At 42.7% G+C, this 20,920-nt stretch overlaps 1 protein-coding gene across 8 annotated transcripts in view; it reads left to right on the top strand.

Moving 5' to 3' along the window:
* LOC110529898 (SAM and SH3 domain-containing protein 1) overlaps positions 1 to 20,920 on the top strand; it is a 333,014-nt gene that overhangs the window by 218,704 nt on the left and 93,390 nt on the right. The window contains exon 1 of one of the 8 annotated variants that reach the window (XM_036985459.2): positions 5,916 to 7,291. The exons of 4 other annotated variants lie outside the window; for them this stretch is intronic. In XM_036985459.2, coding sequence (XP_036841354.2) covers positions 7,187 to 7,291 — 105 coding nt within the window. In that variant the 5' untranslated portion in view covers positions 5,916 to 7,186. 3 more of the 8 variants (XM_090243416.1, XM_036985460.2, XM_090243417.1) reach the window with 3 other exon arrangements.

Below are 20,920 nucleotides of genomic sequence, written 5' to 3' on the forward strand. Positions count from 1 at the left end.
CATAAATATAGGTTGTATTTACAATGGTGTTTGTTCTTCACTGGTTGGCCTTTTCTTGTGGCAACAGGTCACAAATCTTGCTGCTGTGATTGCACACTGTGGTATTTCACCCAGTAGATATGTCACGTTCTGACCTTAGTTCCTTTGTTTTTGTCTTTGTTTTAGTATGGTCAGGGCGTGAGTTGGGGTGGGCAGTCTATGTTTGTTTTTCTATGTTGGTTTTTGTGTTCGGCCTAGTATGGTTCTCAATCAGAGGTAGGTGTCGTTAGTTGTCTCTGATTGAGAATCATACTTAGGTAACCTGGGTTTCACTTTTGGTTTGTGGGTGTGAGTGTTTGGGCCACACGGTACTGTTTCGGTTTTGTAAATTCACGTTGTCATTTATTGTTTAGTGTTCTGAGTTTTAATTAAACATCATCATGAACACTTACCACGCTGCCCTTTGGTCCTCCTCTCTTTCTCCCGACGACATCCGTTACAATATGGGAGTTTATCAAAGTTAGATTTGTTTTTGAATTCTTTGTGGGTCTGTGTAATCTGAGGGAAATAATATTGTCATACATTTGGCAGGAGGTTAGGTAGTGCAGCTCAGTTTCAACCTCATTTTGTGGGCAGTGTGCACATAGTCCGTCCTCTCTTGAGAACCAGGTCTGCCTTCAGAGGCCTTTCTCAATAGCAAGGCTATGCTCACTGAGTCTGTACCTAGTCAAAGATTTCCTTCATTTTGGGCCAGTCACAGTGGTCAGGTATTCTGCCACTGTGTACTCTCTGTTTAGGGCCAAATAGCATTCTAGTTTGCTCTGCTTTTTTGTAAATTATTTCCAATGTGTCAAGTAATTCTCTTTTTGTTTTCTCATGATTTGGTTGGGTCTAATTGTGTTGCTGTCCTGGGGCTCTGTGGCGTCTGTTTGTGTTTGTGAACAGAGCCCCAGGACATGCTTGCTTAGGGGGCTCTTTGCCAGTTTTATTTCTCTGTAGGTGATGGCTTTGTTATGGAAGGTTTGAGAATCACTTTCTTTTAGGTCATTGTAGAATTTAATGGCTCTTTCCGGGATTTTGATCATTAGCGGGTAGCGGCCTAATTCTGCTCTGCATGGATTATTTGGTGATTTACGTTGTACGCTGATATTTTTTGCAGAATTCTGCCTGCAGAGTCTCAATTTGGTGTTTGTCCCATTTAGTGAATTCTTGGTTGGTGAGTGGACCCCAGACCTCACAACCATAAAGGGCAGTGGGTTATATAACTGATTCAAGTATATTTTGCCAGATCCTAATTGGTATGTTGAATTTTATGTTCCTTTTGATAGCATAGATGACCCTCTCAGATCGTTCACAGCTTTGATGAAGTTACCTGTGGCGCTGATGTTTAGGCCGAGGTATGTATAGTTTTTTGTGTGCTCTATGGCAACAGTGTCTAGATGGAATTTGTATTCGTAGTCCTGGCAACTGGACCATATTCATTTCCAGAGAACCCCGAGTTGATTATCCCTTTTATACCATGGTTATAATTGAACATATTTGCCGCTAAAAATGTGTTAATTTGCAGGTAAAAATGTGTTCAACATCCACTGAAGTAGCTAGCAAGTTTACTAGATAGCTACAGTAGTTGCCTTACTGTATGTACCAAACAAACAAACCATCAGTCGAAGCTTGCTATTATGAAAATTGAATTCAACAATGCCAAAAATGTTTTCAATTCGATTTTTGCTTTCAAAAGCAGCTCAAACGTAGAACATGTAAGAATGAACTGTAGCCATTGAAATCTACCGTGCTGATATACTGTGCGTTACAGGACAATCAGGAAACTAGTATTCGTGGTATAATGACAGAGAACCCAACCTGGACTCATAGTAACATAGTAAACGTAAATCCGGGACACTCCGAATAGTATGATATGTTACTTTTAGTATGGTATGTATTAATTTGTAGATATCCATCATCCATTTCATATGATATGTTACAAATGACAATTTATATGATATGCTACGACTTGCAATTTGTACAATATGTTACAAATTTCAATTTGTTGTAGCTAACGTTAGCTAAGTGGCTAACGCTAACATTAGCTAGAATTGGGGTCAGAGATTAGGGGTAACGGATTAAGGTTAGGGTTAAGGTTAGGAGTTAGGTTAAAGGCTTAAGGGAATGGTTAGTTAACATGCTAAGTAATTGCAAAGTAGCTAAAAAGTAGTAAGTAGTTGAAAAGTTGCTGAAATATTACAGTTGTCTGTGATGAGATTCAAACACACAACCTTAAGGTTGCTAGAAATTTGTTTTCATACACCAACCCCTCTACCCCAACCACCACCCTAATTTTGTTTTGTCTTAAGAAACCTTCTGTCTAATGTAACCATACCAAACGTAACATACCATTCTAATATGATTCAGACGGGTTGGGTTATATGCTGAAGACACATTTCAGTTGAATGCATTCAGTTTTGCAACCTACTAAGTATCCCCCTTCCCTTTCCCTTTTAATTTGAGTGTCCCGTATTTACATTTAATAGGTTACATATGTATGAGACCAGGCTGGAGAACCATGGTCCCCAATTATCATGTGAAAGAATTAGGAAATGAGAAACACAGGGCTTAATTAGAATAGCTACAACACAGGGATGACTGGGAGAAAGACTGCCCTTAAAATACAAATCAAATGTATATTTTTATTTATCTAACCAGGAAACCAGAGACATATGAAGAAATATGATTAAAACAAACTTACTTTTTGTTGCATATCACCCTGGTGCCACATTGATTGTCTTTGCAATGAAACATAAAAAGTAATGAAATTAAAATATATATTTTCACTTAACACATTTTAAATATACTATGCCACAGATATTTTGTTGTTACACGGTAGTAGTTCCCATAGCATAGAAGTACATAACTTGTAGCAGTCCCGATATGGTACTACCATGGTACTACCATTTCTCTCTGTGGTCCTAGCATCCTGTGGTGCAGTAATAAAACAGAGGTCTTCCTGTGTGTCTGGTTGGGTCTGTCCCTCCACCAGATTGTTTATCTGTCCTGCCCGACAGGGTCATGACCCCTGGGGGCTATTTTCAGGCCAGGGGCCACTGACCTCCATGGGTCACTTTCACTAACTGGGGAGGTCCAGCACTCCTCTGCCTCACTTTATCTTCCTCCACTCCCTCTTTGTCCTCTTATGTACCATATCTCCTCTCTGCTCCCCCTTAGGACTGTTGTCTTTGTCACAGAGTTGATGACTAAAGGAGTGACATAGATGATATGTTATTATACGTTGCCTAAAAGACCCATACATGTTAGTGAGAGGGTTGGTTGTGAGTTGTGTGTGGATGTGGGTCATCATGTCATGTGTAATATCTGTAAGTCTGTCAGGGCCACGGGGCTCTAATGTTATCCAGGGACACACTTCTCTTCCCTGCTCCTCTTCATCCTCACTCTGAAGTGGGGCAGACTACGAGCTAGGCTTGTCTTTTATGTACCCAAATCCATACCCACTCATGCAATCAGAGCCGGCCCTAGCCTTTTGGGCGCCCAAACCAAAATGTTGTTGGTCTCCCCCTCTGTTTTAAAGTGAATTTCCTGCAATTCTACTAATTTTGCCAACATGTTGCAAGTTTGCTACAATTCTACACATTTGCTGTTTTTAATATATCAGAGTGAGAGTAACAAACAAAATCAATGGGGGCCCACCGGTCGGTAATTCAACCTTGATTACTACAAGTGTATATAGCTGTCCGCTAGACTCATTTACCAATCTACAAAATGTTTGCTACATGGGCTAATTGAGTGCCCGTCAGTGACTGAGAAACAGCTGATGCACACAACCAAATTTCGAAATTGCACCTTGTGTATTCTACTATTCTAACCCTCAACTAAAGTTGACAGTTGCCTATCCCTGCTGGATACATTCAATGGAGATCGGCCTTGGTGAAGGAAGCAGTAAGTGCAGTATTGACTGCCTCAACAGAGGGTTTTATCTGGCAACATGACACCTACTATCTGGAGGTGATGGAAAAGAAACGAGATTACACAGCCAGGTACACACACACACGCGCGCGCACACACTTTTATGCATTAACAGAGGCTGTGTTTAATGTGTGCTCTGAGTCAACAGACTGTCTCTTTTCCCCTCATTAGCAAGCTGACCCCTCTGTTTGAGCCATTACAGGTGGGGCACAGTGAGGGGCGTATCCTGTGACCTGTCCTAACCTATCCTGTAGTGGGGGAAGGGTAGGATGGAACAAGGAAGTGAGAGGGGTTGCCAGTAGGGACACAACGCCTCAGCAGTTGAAGGCTGGTGGTGGTGCTTCTAGAGACATAATCATGCTTCCTCCAACATTACCTGATGTTGTAGGAAAATAATGTGAGGGAAATAAGCACACATGCACATATGCATGTGCACACACACATACTCACCATCCCAAACCCTCCCACTGCCACCATTTCAGAGCTCCCCTCTGGCAGGCTAGCCCAGGGCCAGTGCCCAGCCCCGGGGGGGGGGGGGGGGTAAGGGCTGGGTCAGTGGTGAATGACCCTGAGTGGACGTCGAACAAAGCTGAGGTTGTGCAGCCTGTGTTTTATGTGTTTAGACTGTTAGCAGGACACTGTTGAGAAGCTGCTGCTAGTCACAGGCCTGTGGAAGACATTCTCCGTCCATAGCCTAGCCTCTGTGGTTTGTGCAGATTAGGCCAATTAGTGTGTGTGGTGGAGAGAACAGGGGAATGGAGGAGCGACCGTCACCTACAGGAATATAACACACCGCCCCTGTAATCCTCAAAGAGCCTCTGATCACGTTTCACGACATAAAGTTTGGAGTTAAGTAGCCCAGGGGCAGATCGAATGTGTCATTGTCCATTCCACATTTTGGAGAAGTTATGACTGGTGGTTATGTTAGTGTTTGACACAATGGTAGGCCAGGGTTTTAGGTTGTATTGTCCTCTCTCTCTCTCTATCTCTCTCTCTCTCTATTCTGGAATCTGTCACAAGACCAGGCAGCTGTTGCTGTTCACCAGACACGCTGCTCTCTCAGAGACGCGTGCTTCTGGCAGCCCAGAGACACACTGAGACACAGTCAAGACTTATTCAGTGGGCCTGGCTACAGTAGTTGCCCAGTAAGAGCAACACAAACACCTAATCATCCATTCAACACAATGTATAATCCAGAGATGTATGCCAGGTGCAAGATAAAGTTATTGTAGAATTGAGAATTGTATGCAGCATAATTTGGTTTTACCCATAGGGATAACTACTGTAAATAAGTGGATAAACGTTCTACAGATTTCTTGTCATTGTTACACTAATTACACTAACCTATATGAAGCAGTGGACCAATTCAGTGTCCTTGTGGTTAAAGCATTCGCCCTGAGATTGGAAGGTTGTGAGTTGGTCGAGTCATACCAAAGACTGTAAAAATGGGACCTGATGCATCTCCACTTGGCAATCAGCGTTAAGGAGGTAAGGCCTGGCGATAGACTAGCGTCTTTTTTTTACGTGTACATCAAGCTGCCTCATGCTACAAAAACGGGAGATAGGCTCCTACCCTGTAAGCCGTTCCGGCTGCACAAGTGTTTTATAATGACATGTAGTTACATAAATATTATAATGTAGTGGACAGGTTTGTAGTTTTTCCACTGTTACTGCTGTGGTACAGTGGGACCCATACATTATACACATATTCAGAAATTCAATGTGTAGTCTATTCCATTTTATATACTTTTTTCTGGGCTCTGTGAAGTTTTCCTTATTTGCTAATAGGGCATGGTGTACATCACCCGTCCTAAAAATATTTAGTTTTGATAAAATTGTGTGGAGAATGGTTGAAAAGCAACACGACAAGCGCTCAGTAGCCTAATAAAGGGTTTATAAACTGAGTGTACAAAAAATTAGGAACACCTTCCTAAAATTGAGTTGCACCCCCTTTTGCACTCAGAACAGGCTAAAGTCATCGGGCATGGCTCGTGGATCTGAATACCGGTATCCATATTTCCTGAAATTGAACACATTTTGTCTTTGTGCAGAGATAATATTATGCCATTTTATAACTAATTGAATGCAATATTACACATTTTCTCCGCAGGCAGAGAGAAAAGAAATGTAGTTTTATTTTCTTGCAATTCTACACATTTTTCCAAAGGGTGGAGGCAAATGTTTGCTGTTTTTAAAATGATAACTGTTGATTAATGGGCCCCAATTCGACCATTCGCTACAAATTTACCAATCTAAAAATGTTTTGCTGCCAGTTCTAATTAAGTGACTGCTGATGTACAAACACATTTCGAAAATTGCACCTCGGTAGTTTTTAGTTGTGTATTTTTGTTAAAATTACCCTGCGGGCCTAATTTGGCCCGTCATTGGTCTATATGTTGGAAAAGAGCAGGTGTTCCTAATGTTTTGTACACTCCAGTAGTGTACGTCCATCTGGCAACGTCCCACCACCTTTACTGGCTTTGAGAAGTTTGCGAATTATACTACATCCATTGAAGATTTTCTTTGGTTAGAGCAGAGGAGACTGACACCAGAGGACTTTTCTGTTGTCGAAGTGTTTTTGCTGGGAGGAGTGAGCTGCTACAGCAGTCGGGTGAACTAGAGCGAACTGTTGCTGGAGATCACTGTTGGAGGAGGGAGCGTGGATAATTACGGACAAGGAAAAAGGTCTTCGGGCGTTTTCTCTTACTTTGCTGTTAAATGGAAATATTTCTCTAAATTCGCGATTGAGTTTTTTTATTCGTTTTGACTTCGTTCTCTCCGGACATAGTGGAATAAGATAACTAGGTGGATATTTTCAGTGCAAGGGCACGGTGCTGCGGGGAGCTCAACCAAGTGAACTTTTCATATGGAATCCATGCAATTGGAACCAGGCTTCTGCTGTGTTGACTGAGCTGTATAAGTGTTATTGCAATATGTAGTGCATGTATTCGCGTAAAGGGCACATATTCAACTTGCCCCGGAGTTTTAGGGCACTTGTTTCACTTCACAAGCAGGTCTGGGGGTATTTGGAGAGCGTTCAAGCCTACAGTCATTTTTTCTCCCAGGGAATGAATACTGAATGAGACAGGGACAAGGCTGAGACAGGGAAAACTTTCTCAAGCAGAGGTGTCTGTCACCCACCACGGGTCGCCACCGTTTTTGTAGCCAACCAATTGTGTATGGTCACGGATTAAATGTGCGCTAAAGGCAATACTTCATAACCATAGACATTATGGAGGGCCAAGGCGACCAGGCAGCCGCTTTCGTAGAACCCGAGGCGGGCGGCGCGGTGTCTGACAGTTTTTCCAAACTCTGGACAGACGTGATGGGGATGCTGGTAAGTTTGGGGGCAGTTTGGTTTGGGGGAGGGGAGACAGGAAGGTAACAACCAACTGATAAAAGCTTTTCAACTGTGGTCCTCAAAGGGGGACAGTCTTTGCTCATTCAGTGGTTGATGCTAGTAGGGTTAAATCACGTCCCAAAACAACAACGCAAGGGAAGCGGTTCTATTTCTCAAAGCGCCAAGCTCAACGTTTACTTTCCATCCTCCATGCCCAACGTGTGGGTTTCGGATTCGGGCATTTCCCTTCTTCAACCTGTTCACGGGGAGCTCTTCTGTATTTGAGGTGATCGGATTTGAATGAAACTTGGAATCCTATGAAAATGGTATGTTGCTCTTGAGGTGAAAAAGTAACTGTTTGTGTGCTATCATTAAATTCCGCTTGAGCTGCGAAGATGTCCGTGGTTACACCTTTGCAGATCAAGATTCGTTACAATTCGTTGATTTAACTGCGCTGTCGCATTGTTACACCATTGTAACAGTTCCCTTATAAAAAAATATTGCTGTTTTGAAACTGCAGTAAAAGTGCAGTAACTGCAGTGGACTGTAGTATTTTGGACGCAGCAATTGCAGAATAGCTGCAGTGTACTACAGTTATACCGCACTGTAACTGCAGTTACACTGCAAAATAACTTCAGTAAAAACAGTATTATTTTGGAGGCAATATTTGCAGCATACTGCAGTTATACTGCACCCTAATTAAGCAATAAGGCCAGAGGAGGAGCGGATGTGTGGTATATGGCCAATATATGAAGGCGCAACGCGGAGTGCCTGGACACATCCCTTAGCAGTGGTATATTGGCCATGTATCACAAACCCCCGAGGAGCCTTATTGCTATTATAAGCTGGTTACCAATGTAATTAGAGCAGTAAAACTAAATGTTTTGCCATACCCGTGGTATACGGTCTCATATACCACGGCTTTTAGCCAATCCGAATGGGCTCAAACCACCCAGTTTATAACTGCAGTTGTACTGCACTCTAACTGCAGTCTTTTTTCGTAAGAGTTCATTAAGTTTTAGATGAGTTGAGCACGGCTGTAATAATCATAATGCCCGAAACACTTGTTGCTGTGCTACTGTAATGGGAATGTTACTTTGGGAAGGTTATGATGAGAAACATTGTTGCAAATTGCATTTCTCAAATCAGATTGTCACATTTCAGGACTGAAAATATTTAATTGTAAGTTTTTCTTGTTAGTCCGTTATCAGTGCGGACCTTCAAGCGTTGGAATAATAATTGCCACTGTTTTGACTACTAATATCACTTTGATGTCTAGCAATCGTAGTCCACATAGGCCTATACCAATCCACATCTACCTAAAGTGCATGGCAAATCCTGCAATTAAGATATGGAAAAGGTCACGCTCATCTACATAGTCACCTTTCCCTCATGTTTTTTGTTAGGGGCCAGGGTGACACAGCCATCTTGACGTGTGTGGGTCATTGGATCTGATTGATCAGAAGAGCAAATGTGTTTTGGTCTTTTCCCAGTGTGAATGGTGTGTCGTTTGAAAATCAACGTGTTAATTTGGTATTGTTAATTTGGTCTCGTCTGGCTCAGTATATGTGAATGGAGTGTGAAAGGGCCTAGCACTGAAGATAGAGACAGAGGTGTGTGTGTGTTTCTTTGTGTGGGGTGTGTGTAATTGATGAAAGTGTCTTCTGGCCTCTGACTCGGGTGGGAGACCTGGGACTCCAGCCAGGCGATTTTACCAGATGTAGTACTTTGGAGGCAAATGTCTAGCAGTGCTCTTTGATGTCTTTCTCCTGCCTGCAGATGGAACGCACACACACACACACACACACACACACACACACACACACACACACACACACACACACACACACACACACACACACAGAAACACTAGTGTGACACCTCCTCCATAGGTGACTGCAAGCCACAGCCGTTCACACATCCTCCCTTAGAATTCCTGAGACTGGGGCATGTGGTCTTTTAATGGATGTTTTAGCACCAATAATGTCATTATGATTAGGGCTGCACGATATATCGGTGAACATATCGGAATCGGCCAATATTAGCTAAAAATGCCAACATCGGTATCGGCCGATGTCGTATTTAATGCCTGATGTGCAAAACCGATGTCAAAGCTACCGTGCATACCTACCTATATGACGCCACGTAAAATGTTGCGCTACACAGCATTCCTAACCTAGCCCACAATGTCTGCTGTGTGGATCGAGCAGTCAACAAGTCGAGCAGTCATTTGAAAGAGTAACACAATTTCAGTGAGACCAAAGGCGAAATCCATTAAAGCCAAGATAATGGAATTCATTGCCCTTGACAATCAATGGTTCTCGGTCGTGGGTGATGTTGGCTTTTGCCGACTGGTCGAGCACCGGTTAACACTACCAAGTGCGCTATTTTTCCGATGTTGCCCTACCGGAGTTACACGGTAGTTGAGTCACTGCTATTAGCTTCACGACATACATACTATTGAACTCCGTGTGGGTCTTTGCATGTCAAAAAAGATACAGCTGTCAAAGCTGTGCAAAAAAGTCAGCAAACAAGCAAACACCGGCCACGAACGATGTGTTTACAATACCGCGTTGGTAATAAAGCATAATTTGTTTGACTGCAACTTCTGGTGTAGCTAGCTTTAGCTTGGTACCTAGCTAGCACCAATACAACCAGCCTGAAAACAATGACCAGTAAAAACTGCAGTCATTTTCATTAGAAATGATTTAGGAATCCTTGTGAGTAAGTATTAGCTAGGTTGCCACTTGTTGTTCGCCTATTGAAATTGAACTTCAGTTCATGAAAATACATATCTAGCCAGCAACTTAACCCTGTTGCCCAAAGCTAACGTTGTAAGCAGCCAGCTAGCTTCATCTGACTAATGAGGCTCGACCGTACCGGGCTATGTCTTGTGAAGCTAGCCGCAATAAGGATTAGGCACAATAGTGGAATTTGCGGTTTGCCTTCAAAATAAAAGTATGTCATTGACAGTGATGCAAATGAATACAAATAGTAGAATTATGCAATACTTTTATTTTGAAGGCTAACCGCAAAGTCCACTATTGTGGCTAATCCTTATTGTGGCTAGCTTCACATAGATGCGTCCGACCACCATTAATCAAATAAGAACTGTCTTATAAATTACGGTTATTTTAGATGATGACACCTAGCTATATAGTTAGCTAGCTAACTATTGCTACTGAAACAGATTATGTCGTTTTGCTATGTTGTTGGGGAAGAACATTGTTTTGTTATGTGACGTGCAGTCATGTTCAAGTCCTGATTGGTCAACAAGCTTATTTGACACGTCAAATAGTGTTAAATAGAATGTTTTTGACACACAAAGATCCAAACGGTGCTCCAGAGAAATCCTGTTTGAGAATGACACTACTGAACAAATGAACAACGAAACAGCACAAAAGTAAGTGAAAGAAATAGGTTTTGATTATGTTTTACAGGTAATGGGGACATACGTAATTGCCAACCAAATAACTTTTTGGTCAGTGTGGGGTGTGTGTGTGTGTGTGTAACCTTCATTTAACTAGACAAGACAGTTAAGAACAAATTCTTATTTACAATGACGGCCTACCCCCCCAAACCCGGACGACGCTGGGCCAATTGCGCGCCGCTCTATGGGACTCCCAATCATGGACTGTAGTGACGCCTCTTGCACTGAGATGCAGTGCCTTAGACCGCTGCGTCCATGTGTGTGTGTTAACTATTTAACTGTAGTAGAATGCTTAAAAGGCCGCTAAAATGTTTAATATCGATTATCGGTATCGGGTTGTTGTTTTTTTTGGCAAGGAAAGTATCGGATATCGGTATCGGCCAAAAATGTCATATCGGTGCATCTCTAATTATGATGCCACAGAACAGAGACACATCTGATTGATGTTTTTCACACTGGTCACTATTAGGGCTGTGACGGTCATTGAATTTTGGATGACTGTAGTTGGCCAGTCAATAACCGTTAGAATATAAAACATATATATGCAGTACCAGTCAAAAGTTTGGACACACCTACTCATTCAAGGTTTTTTCTTTATTTTTTAATATTTTCTACATTGTAGAATAATAGTGAAGACATCAAAACTATGAAAAAACACATATGGAATTTAGTAACCAAAAAAGTGTTACTTCAACTCTGTGAAGCATTTATTTGGGCTGCATTCTGAGGTGCAGTTAACTCTAATGAACTTATCCTCTGCAGTAGAGGTAACTCTGGGACTTCCTTTTCTGTGGCGGTCCTCATGAGAGCTAGTTTCATCATAGCTCTTGATGGTTTTTGCAACTGCACTTGAAGAAACTTTCAAAGTTCTTGAAATTTTGCGGATAGACTGACCTTCATGTTTGAAAGTAATGATGGACTGTCGTTTCTCTTTGCTTATTTAAGCTGTTCTTGCCAATATATGGACTTGGTATTTTACCAAATTGGTCTATCTTCTGTATACCACGCCTACCTTGTCACAACACAACTGATTGGCTCAAACGCATTAAGAAGGAAAGAAATTCCACAAATGTACTTTTAACAAGGCACACCTGTTACTTGAAATGCGTTCCAGGTGATTGATTACCTTATGAAGCTGGTTGAGAGAATGCCAAGAGTGTGCAAAGCTGTCATCAAGGCAAAGGGTGGCTACTTTGAATATACACTGCTCAAAAAAATAAAGGGAACACTTAAACAACACAATGTAACTCCAAGTCATCACACTTCTGTGAAATAAAACTGTACACTTAAGAAGCAACACTGATTGACAATAAATTTCACATGCTGTTGTGCAAATGGAATAGACAACAGGTGGAAATTATAGGCAATTAGCAAGACACCCCCAATAAAGGAGTGGCTCTGCAGGTGGTGACCACAGACCACTTCTCAGTTCCTATGCTTCCTGGCTGATGTTTTTGTCACTTTTGAATGCTGGCGGTGACAGGCCAGAACAGGAGACAGGCCAGTACAGGAGACAGGCCAGTACATCAGGAGACGTGGAGGAGGCCGTAGGAGGGCAACAACCCAGCAGCAGAACCGCTACCTCCACCTTTGTGCAAGGAGGAGCAGGAGGAGCACTGCCAGAGCCCTGCAAAATTACCTCCAGCAGGCCACAAATGTGCATGTGTCTGCTCAAACGGTCAGAAACAGACTCCATGAGGGTGGTATGAGGGCCCGACGTCCACAGGTAGGGGTTGTGCTTACAGCCCAACACCGTGCAGGACGTTTGGCATTTGCCAGAGAACACCAAGATTGGCAAATTCACCACTGGTGCCCTGTGCTCTTCACAGATGGAAGCAGGTTCACACTGAGCACATGTGACAGACGTGACAGATTCTGGAGACGCCGTGGAGAACATTCTGCTGCCTGCAACATCCTCCAGCATGACCGGTTTGGCGGTGGGTCAGTGGTGTGGGGTGGCATTTCTTTGGGGCCGCACAGCCCTCCATGAGCTCACCAGAGGTAGCCTGACTGCCATTAGGTACCGAGATGAGATCCTCAGACAACTTGTGAGACTATATGCTGGTGCGGTTGGCCCTGGGTTCCTCCTAATGCAAGACAATGCTAGACCTCATATGGCTGGAGTGTGTCAGCAGTTCCTGCAAGAGGAAGGCATTGATGCTATGGACTGGCCCGCCCGTTCCCCAGACCTGAATCCAATTGAGCACATCTGGGACATCATGTCTCGCTCCATCCACCAACGCCACGTTGCACCACAGACTGTCCAGGAGTTGGCGGATGCTTTAGTCCAGGTCTGGGAGGAGATCCCTCAGGATCAGGAGCATGCCCAGGCGTTGTAGGGAGGTCATGCAGGCACGTGGAGGCCACACACACTACTGAGCCTCATTTTTACTTGTTTTAAGGACATTACATCATAGTTGGATCAGCCTGTAGTGTGGTTTTCCACATTAATTTTAAGTGTGACTCCAAATCCAGACCTCCATGGGTTGATACATTTGATTTCCATTGATAATTTTTGTGTGATTTTGTTGTCGGCACATTCAACTATGTAAAGAAAAAATAATTTAATAAGAATATTTCATTCATTCCGATCTAGGATGTGTTATTTTAGTGTTCCCTTTATTTTTTTGAGCAGTGTATATTTTTGTTGATTTCAAAATAAATGTAACTTTTATTTAACTAGGCAAGTCAACCTTTACGGTTACTGGCCCAACACCCTAACCACTAGGCTACCTGCCAAGCAGTGCAGACACACTGCATTGATTTTGGTTGTGGCATTTTTTGGGGCCGGTTTTGTTTGATTGCTTTGGCATCTTTCAACACTCCTCATTATCACCTATATACATGCAACCACTCACTTACACTACTGATGACTGAATACACACACCATTGTTAATTGTATCTAGGTTACCTCAGTTAATAAATATATTTTTGTTATTCCTTATCTCCACGTTATCTCCATGTTTGTTACGGGCTTTGAGCCGGTTCGTGACAGACTTCTAAGACGGAAACTCTGTCATCTTTCTAGAGCTCCGACTTTCTGACCTAAAGGTCACTGACGTCATGACTTGACCTAGTTTTTTTCACCGAGTTCCCAGTTGTCTTGAAAGCAGCATGACCCATCAGATGAAGGTACTGTCAGTCTAGGAAAACATAAAAGCTAATTATTTGCAAATGAGTTCAGTTTATGCTCAGCTGTTCTTCGCAAGTGCTACACCAACTGATCTATTTTGTTATCAAAGCTCGACTTAAATATAAATTTGGTCTGAGAATAACAATATTGGCAGGCCAGACAATATGCTGTGATAATGTATTAGGCTTACTGCACAAACCTCATTCCTACAGAACTGTTTTTATTAGGTTAATGTAAGCTTTTATAAGTCATGCTTAAAAATATATATCTCGGCTTTCCCTTAGACTGCGAAAGTGATCTTGATTCAGAAAATGTTGGTGACCAATGCTCTAGAAAAACAAGCTGTAACTGACTGGAAACACGCCATCTGAAATCTAGAAAAACAGGCTGTAACTGACTGGAAACACGCCATCTGAAATATGTAGTGTTTCACTCAGTATTTCTCTGAAAGTTGTTACAGGGCCAACAATATATTCAATCCCCAATCTTTACGAAACATGTACAATTCAATGGGCCTCAACACAATTGATTCCCCCATCATTTTGGCAGCAAAATGGCCATGCTATATTTAGTTTGTTTTTAGTATGTAAGGCTTTTCTATGGCCTTTGTCTCTGGGGCCCTACATAAGAATGCCCTTTTGAGTTAGCTGGTGCCTGGGCCTATTAAAACATCTGCTGTTACAGATTAGTATGTACTGGTTGGAGTTGACACAATGTAAAGTATGCACATCCCCCCCCCCCCCCCCGATATAAATCTAATCTAGCTAAATTGGTCATATGACATGTCCACCACTGTAGTTTATTTGTCACTCTGTGCAGTTTTAACTGCAATAGAGAGGCTTGGATACAGTAGGCTAATGACCAGGAAGTGAATTGAATTGAATAAATTAATTAAATTATAATTTATCCTAAACCTATCAATGACTGTGTAATGAAATAAGAATTTGTTCTTAACGGACTTGCCTAGTTAAATAAAGGTTAAATATATATATTTTTTAAATGACAAGGTGATTCATTCATCAAAGTTAACTAAAACTCAGAGGGATATGGTCCTGTGTGTCATGCTGCCTTTGGTGTTATTGCCTGGAGCCCCTCTGGCTGAGGTTAAAACCACTTTTAGGAACGTTTTTCATGAGAATACCTCAGTGAGCCAGTCATTTGTTTGTGGTTGCAACCGGGTATACACAGCCCTAATTCAATTAACAGTCTGGGGCTGTTATGGGGTATATAGCTTTTGCATTATGGGTACATTGGCAATACTGCTGCTTTGAACAGGGTTAGTGGTCTGGAACCGATCCAATTGGGTCTCCTCAAATCGGATCTTAAAATGTTTTGTATGATGGGTGTTGTTAGTCTTGTGTAGCTTTCCAAAATAGTGTAAAAGGCCATGTATAACATTTCCACAATGTGACTCTGTATGGACGCAGGTGTGTATGTAACGGCTCTCGTGGGTTGAAGAAGGAGACCAAGGTGAAGAGTGGTGGGCGTTCATGATTTTTAATTAACTGAACACCGCAACAAAATAACAAAGTAGAAAAAACAAAAGTGCACAGTTCTGTCAGGCAACAAAACAGCTAAACAGAAAATAACTTGCCACAAAACCCAAACGGAAAATACCAACTTAAATATGATCCCCAATCAGAGACAACGATAGACAGCTGCCTCTGATTGGGAACCACACATGGCAAAAAACAACAAAGAAATAGAAAACATAGAAACAGAAAACCTAGAATGCCCACCCTAATCACACCCTGACCTAACCAAAAACAGAGAAATAAAAGTCTCAGGTCAGGTCGTAATAGTGTATGGGTGGATATATGGAAGTACCACTTCTCAACAGCACATCGTACACAATTTAGTACAGCTTTAATACCTCCCACTGCAAATGGTGTCTGAGTTCATACCATGTTGTTTTAGCTGGCATAGCAGTTAGTTCAAACAGTGATTTTGTTGTATTCTGCGTCAGCCTCTAATTTGATCACATATCTGGACAGCTGACAGTCCTCCCAGGCAGCCAGTCTCAAAGAGCTCTTTCACCCCAATCTGCATGGATGTTTGACTCAAAGTTAAGCATCAAGAACACATTTTATTAGTTGAGAAAGGAGTATCTGTTAGGAGTGTAAAGTTGTTCAGATCTCAATACAGTATGAGTGTGTTTTGTCTCCATCTCAAGGTCTAGTTCACACTTCACATATGCTGAATGCCCTTTTCCTGTTACTCAGCCTTTGATGTGTTTTATTAGAGTGAGCCCCTTCAGCCCACATCTATTTTAGAACTCTCGACTGTATCTGTATCAACATATGGTCAACTTAACAGAAACCTCCATTTGTTCAAAGAGCTTTTCCTCCTCCCATGTTACATTGTGTAGGCTGCGTCAGCCTCAGCCCCCCGTCTGTCGTAGCCCAGCCTAGTATAGCCACATCCAACCTAGGTTAGCCACATTTGGGCCTAGAATGGCCCGATCAGCTCAGATCTACCCCTCCCAGTCCAGGCTCTTATTGTTGGCGTCAGGGGCCAGGCAGTGCTGGCAGATTTTTCTCTCAGAGCTGTGGGAGGATATCCTCAGGAAACACCTCTGTAGAGGGTGGGGCTCACCTCCCCTTGGCCCCTGTCTTTCCTCCAGCCTGGACTGGGCTGCTGGTTGAGGTGTAGGGGTTAGTGATGTGCGGGTTGACTCATAACTTCAGTCCCTGCAGTTATATCTGCGGGGTGGGTGGGTTTAGAGTCATCAAATATTGTGTGGATAAAGGGCGGGTGGGTGGCGGGCAGATTGAATAAAGAGAAAACAATACCTTAAAAATCCATAAATGTATACATTTTGTGCAATTTAAATCTATAGGCTACATTGATGTGTTTCTTTCATTATCTTAAGCTATCTGGCATTAGTGCATCAGCCTGAGCTTCAAGGCCTAACTGTACAGTGGCTTGTGAAAGTATTCACCAACCTTGGCATTTTTCCTATTTTGTTGCCTTGTGACCTGGAATTGGGGGGATTTGAATAATTTGATTTACACAACATGCCTACCACTTTGAAGATGCAAAATATTCTTTTTATTGTGAAACAAACAAGAAATAAGACAAACAAACTGAAAACTTGAGCGTGCATAACTATTCACCCCCCCCCCCAAAGTCAATACTTTTGCAGCAGTTACAGCTGCAAGTCTCTTGGGCTATGTCTCTATAAGCTTGGCACATCTAGCCACTGGGAATTTTGCCCATTCTTTAAGGCAAAACTGCTCCAGCTTGGAATAGGTTCCGCTGGTGTACATACATTTTTAAGTCATACAACAAATTCTCAATTGGATTGAGGTCTGGGCTTTGACTAGGCCATTCCAAGACCTATAAATGTTTCCCCTTAAACCACTCGAGTGTTGCTTTAGCAGTATGCTTAGGGTCATTGTCCTGCTGGAAGGTGAACCTCCGTCCCAGGCTCAAATTTCTGGAAAAAACTGAAACAGGTTTCCATCAAGAATTTCCCTGTATTTAGCTCCATCTGTCATTCCTTAAATTCCGACCAGTTTCCCAGTCCCTGCTGGTGAAAAACATCCCCACAGCATGATGTTCTCGGGGTAATGAGAGGTGTTGGGTTTGCGCTAGACATAGTGTTTTCCTTGATGGCCGAAAAGCTCAATTTTAGTCTCATCTGACCAGAGTACCTTCTTCCATATGTTTGAGGAGTCTCCCACATGCCTTTTGGCGAACACCAAATATGTTTGCTTATTTCTTTCTTTAAGCAATGGCTTTTTTTCTGGCCACTCTTCCGTAAAGCCCAGCTCTGTGGAGTGTATGGCATAAAGTGGTCCTATGGACAGATACTCCAATCTCCACTGTGGAGCTTTGCAGCTCCTTCAGGGTTATCTTTGGTCTCTTTGCTGCCTCTCTGATTAATGCTCTCCTTGCCTGGTCCGGGAGTTTTGGTGGGCTCTCTTGGCAGGTTTGTTGTGATGGCATATTCTTTCCATTTTATAATAATGGATTTAATGGTGCTCCGTTGGATGTTCAAAGTTTTGGATATTTTTTTATAACCCAACCCTGATCAGTACTTAAATAACCCAACCCCCTCCACAACTTTGTCCCTGACCTGTTTGGAGGGCTCCTTGGTCTTTATAGTGCCGCTTGCTTGGTTGTGCCACTTAGTGGTGTTGCAGACTCTGGGGCCTTTCAGAACAGGTGTATATATACTGAGATCATGTGACAGATCATGTGACACTTAGATTGCACTCAGGTGGACTTTATTTAACTGATTATATGACCTCTGAGGGTAATTGGTTGCACCAGATCTTATTTAAGGGCTTCATAGCAAAGGGGGTGAGTACATAAGCACACACCACTTTTCCGTTTTTTTTAGTTTATAGAGTTTTAGAGTTTATTTAGTCTTCTAGGGTAACATACGTATAATGACAGAAAAAAAGCTGAATGTATCTAATTATAGGCAAGTTGAATAACAAATAGCCTACCAAAATGTTGGGAATTATAAGCAGAAACTTATCTAAGTCAGGCCAAAAAAATCCTGCATGACCTGTCAAAAAATCTTTCTGCCACATAAAAATATTTTCTTGAACATATAGTCTGGCGGTTGTAGATGGTTTACTAGCAATTGCAGGTGGGTGCCAGTGAACAAACAGTTGACCCGCGCACTACTAGTAGGGGTGTATGGGTGGGACAGGTGCATTAGCACGGGCGGAGGCCATTGTTCCCCTCTACTAAAGCCTGGAGGGAGGAGTGGAGCGAGAGATCGTTTACCCTCCATTGTAGGGAGAAGTTGTGTGGGCACCGCCAGCCTGGCCAGTCTCTTGGGGCTGGGGTTGGGGACGGTGTGTTCCACGAGGAGGAAACGGGAGCCAGTTGCTAATTCACTCACTCCCATTTGAAATGAATCATGAAAAGGATTCAAGTGAGTGAGAGGGTTTCTTTAACCTCCGCCCTATAGTGTTCTGAACAGGTAACAAATGTAACTGATGGTACCATTGTCGTTCTATCGTTACGTCAGATACGCAATGGCCATTTTCATTTGTCACTATGCGCTCCCCTACAGCAGTGGTTCCCAACTCCAGTCCTTGAGTACCCACAACAGCACACATTTTTGTTGTAGCCCGAGAAATATAAACACCTGATTCAACTCATTGAGGGCTTGATGATTAGTTGACAAGTTGAATCAGGTGTGCTTGTCCAGGGCTACAATACAAATGTGTACTGTCGGGTGTACTCAACGACTGGAGTTGGGAACCACTGTCCTAGAAGATGTCTATTTAGTCTCAAGGCTAGTCCTGACACTGACAAAAGTGTTGTCCACAGCGCGAACAGAACAACATACAACCAGTATGACAAACAGTGCTGTCAGGAATGTGTTCCTAAAGCTAGGATCCGAACAAACACTTTATCTGAAGTTAATGGTTTAGAGACCTCTGGAACCTTCTGCTGCCATGCCAAATAACAAACACTTTAGCTGAAGTTAATGGTTTAGAGACCTCTGGAACCTTCTGCTGCCATGACAAATAACAAACACTTTAGCTGAAGTTAATGGTTTAGAGACATCTGGAACCTTCTGCTGCCATGACAAATAACAAACACTTTATCCGAAGTTAATGGTTTAGAGACATCTGGAACCTTCTGCTGCCATGACAAATAACAAACACTTTATCGGAAGTTAATGGTTTAGAGACCTCTGGAACCTTTTGCTGCCATGACAAATAACAAACACTTTATCTGAAGTTAATGGTTTAGAGACCTCTGGAACCTTCTGCTGCCATGCCAAATAACAAACAATTTAGCTGAAGTTAATGGTTTAGAGACCTCTGGAGCCTTCTGCTGCCATGACAAATAACAAACACTTTATTTGAAGTTAATGCTTTAGAGACCTCTGGAACCTTCTGCTGCCATGACAAATAACAAGCACTGCTTTGAGAGAAGGACAGAGAGATAACTCTAAAGTAAGAGATTAGTACTGTAGCTAATTTGGCAGTTAGTTTAGCATGCAAGAGGACCAAAGAGGCCAGTCAGCAAACTGAGTTTAGCCCTGCATGCTGGTTATGGAATTCTTCAATAACTCTGACAGAAATGGCTTGGTGTGCTATTTACAACGGGGGTTATTTCAGCTGTGGAGTACACATTATTGCTGCTTTTGTTGGGGGGTTTCTCAAAAAATGACAGAAAGAACATCTTACTGGCTCATGAGGTATTTGTCCTCATAGACTAATAACATTGACTGCTCAGGGAAATCAGGACCTTGAATGCATCCAGGAAAGGGGTTGAATAGCAACACCCAGATTTCCCTCCAAAGAACAGGCCTTATCAGTAAAGGGTTGCAGCTCTGGCACAATGAGAGCCTCGAGTAAATGTTTCATCACAGTGGTTTAGGTTGGATTGAAGGGCACCGATTGAGATACTGAGTTATGACTGAAAAAATGAAAACAAACAAACTCAGCAAAAAAAGAAACGTCCCTTTTTCAGGACCCTGTCGTTCAAAGATAATTCGTAAAAATCTAAAGAATTTCACAGATCTTCATTTAAACACCATTTCCCATGCTTGTTCAATGAACCATAAACAATAAATGAACGGAACGGTCGTTAAGACACTAACAGCTTACAGACGGTAGGCAATTAATGTCACAGTTATGAAAACTTATGACACTAAAGAGGCCTTTCTACTGACTCTGGAAAACATCAAAAGAAAGATGCCCAGGGGGACCCTGAACGTGCCTTAGGCATGCTGCAAAGAGGCATGAGGACTGCAGATGTGGCCAGGGCAATAAATTGCAATGTCCGTACTGTGAGACGCCTAAGACAGCGCTACAGGGAGACAGGATGGACAGCCGATCGCCCTCGCAGTGGCAGACCACGTGTAACAACACCTGCACAGGATCGGTACATCCGAGCATCACACCTGCGGGACAGGTACAGGATGGCACTAACAACTGCCTGAGTTACACGAGGAACGCACAATCCCTACATCAGTACTCAGACTGTCCGCAATAGGCTGAGAGAGGCTGGACTGAGGCAGGTCCTCACCAGACATCACCAGCAACAACGTCGCCTATGGGCACAAACCCAAAATGGCTCTTCA

Source organism: Oncorhynchus mykiss, chromosome 8, assembly GCF_057628025.1.
Source record: "Oncorhynchus mykiss isolate SJ-2025 chromosome 8, ASM5762802v1, whole genome shotgun sequence".
NCBI lineage: Eukaryota > Metazoa > Chordata > Actinopteri > Salmoniformes > Salmonidae > Oncorhynchus > Oncorhynchus mykiss.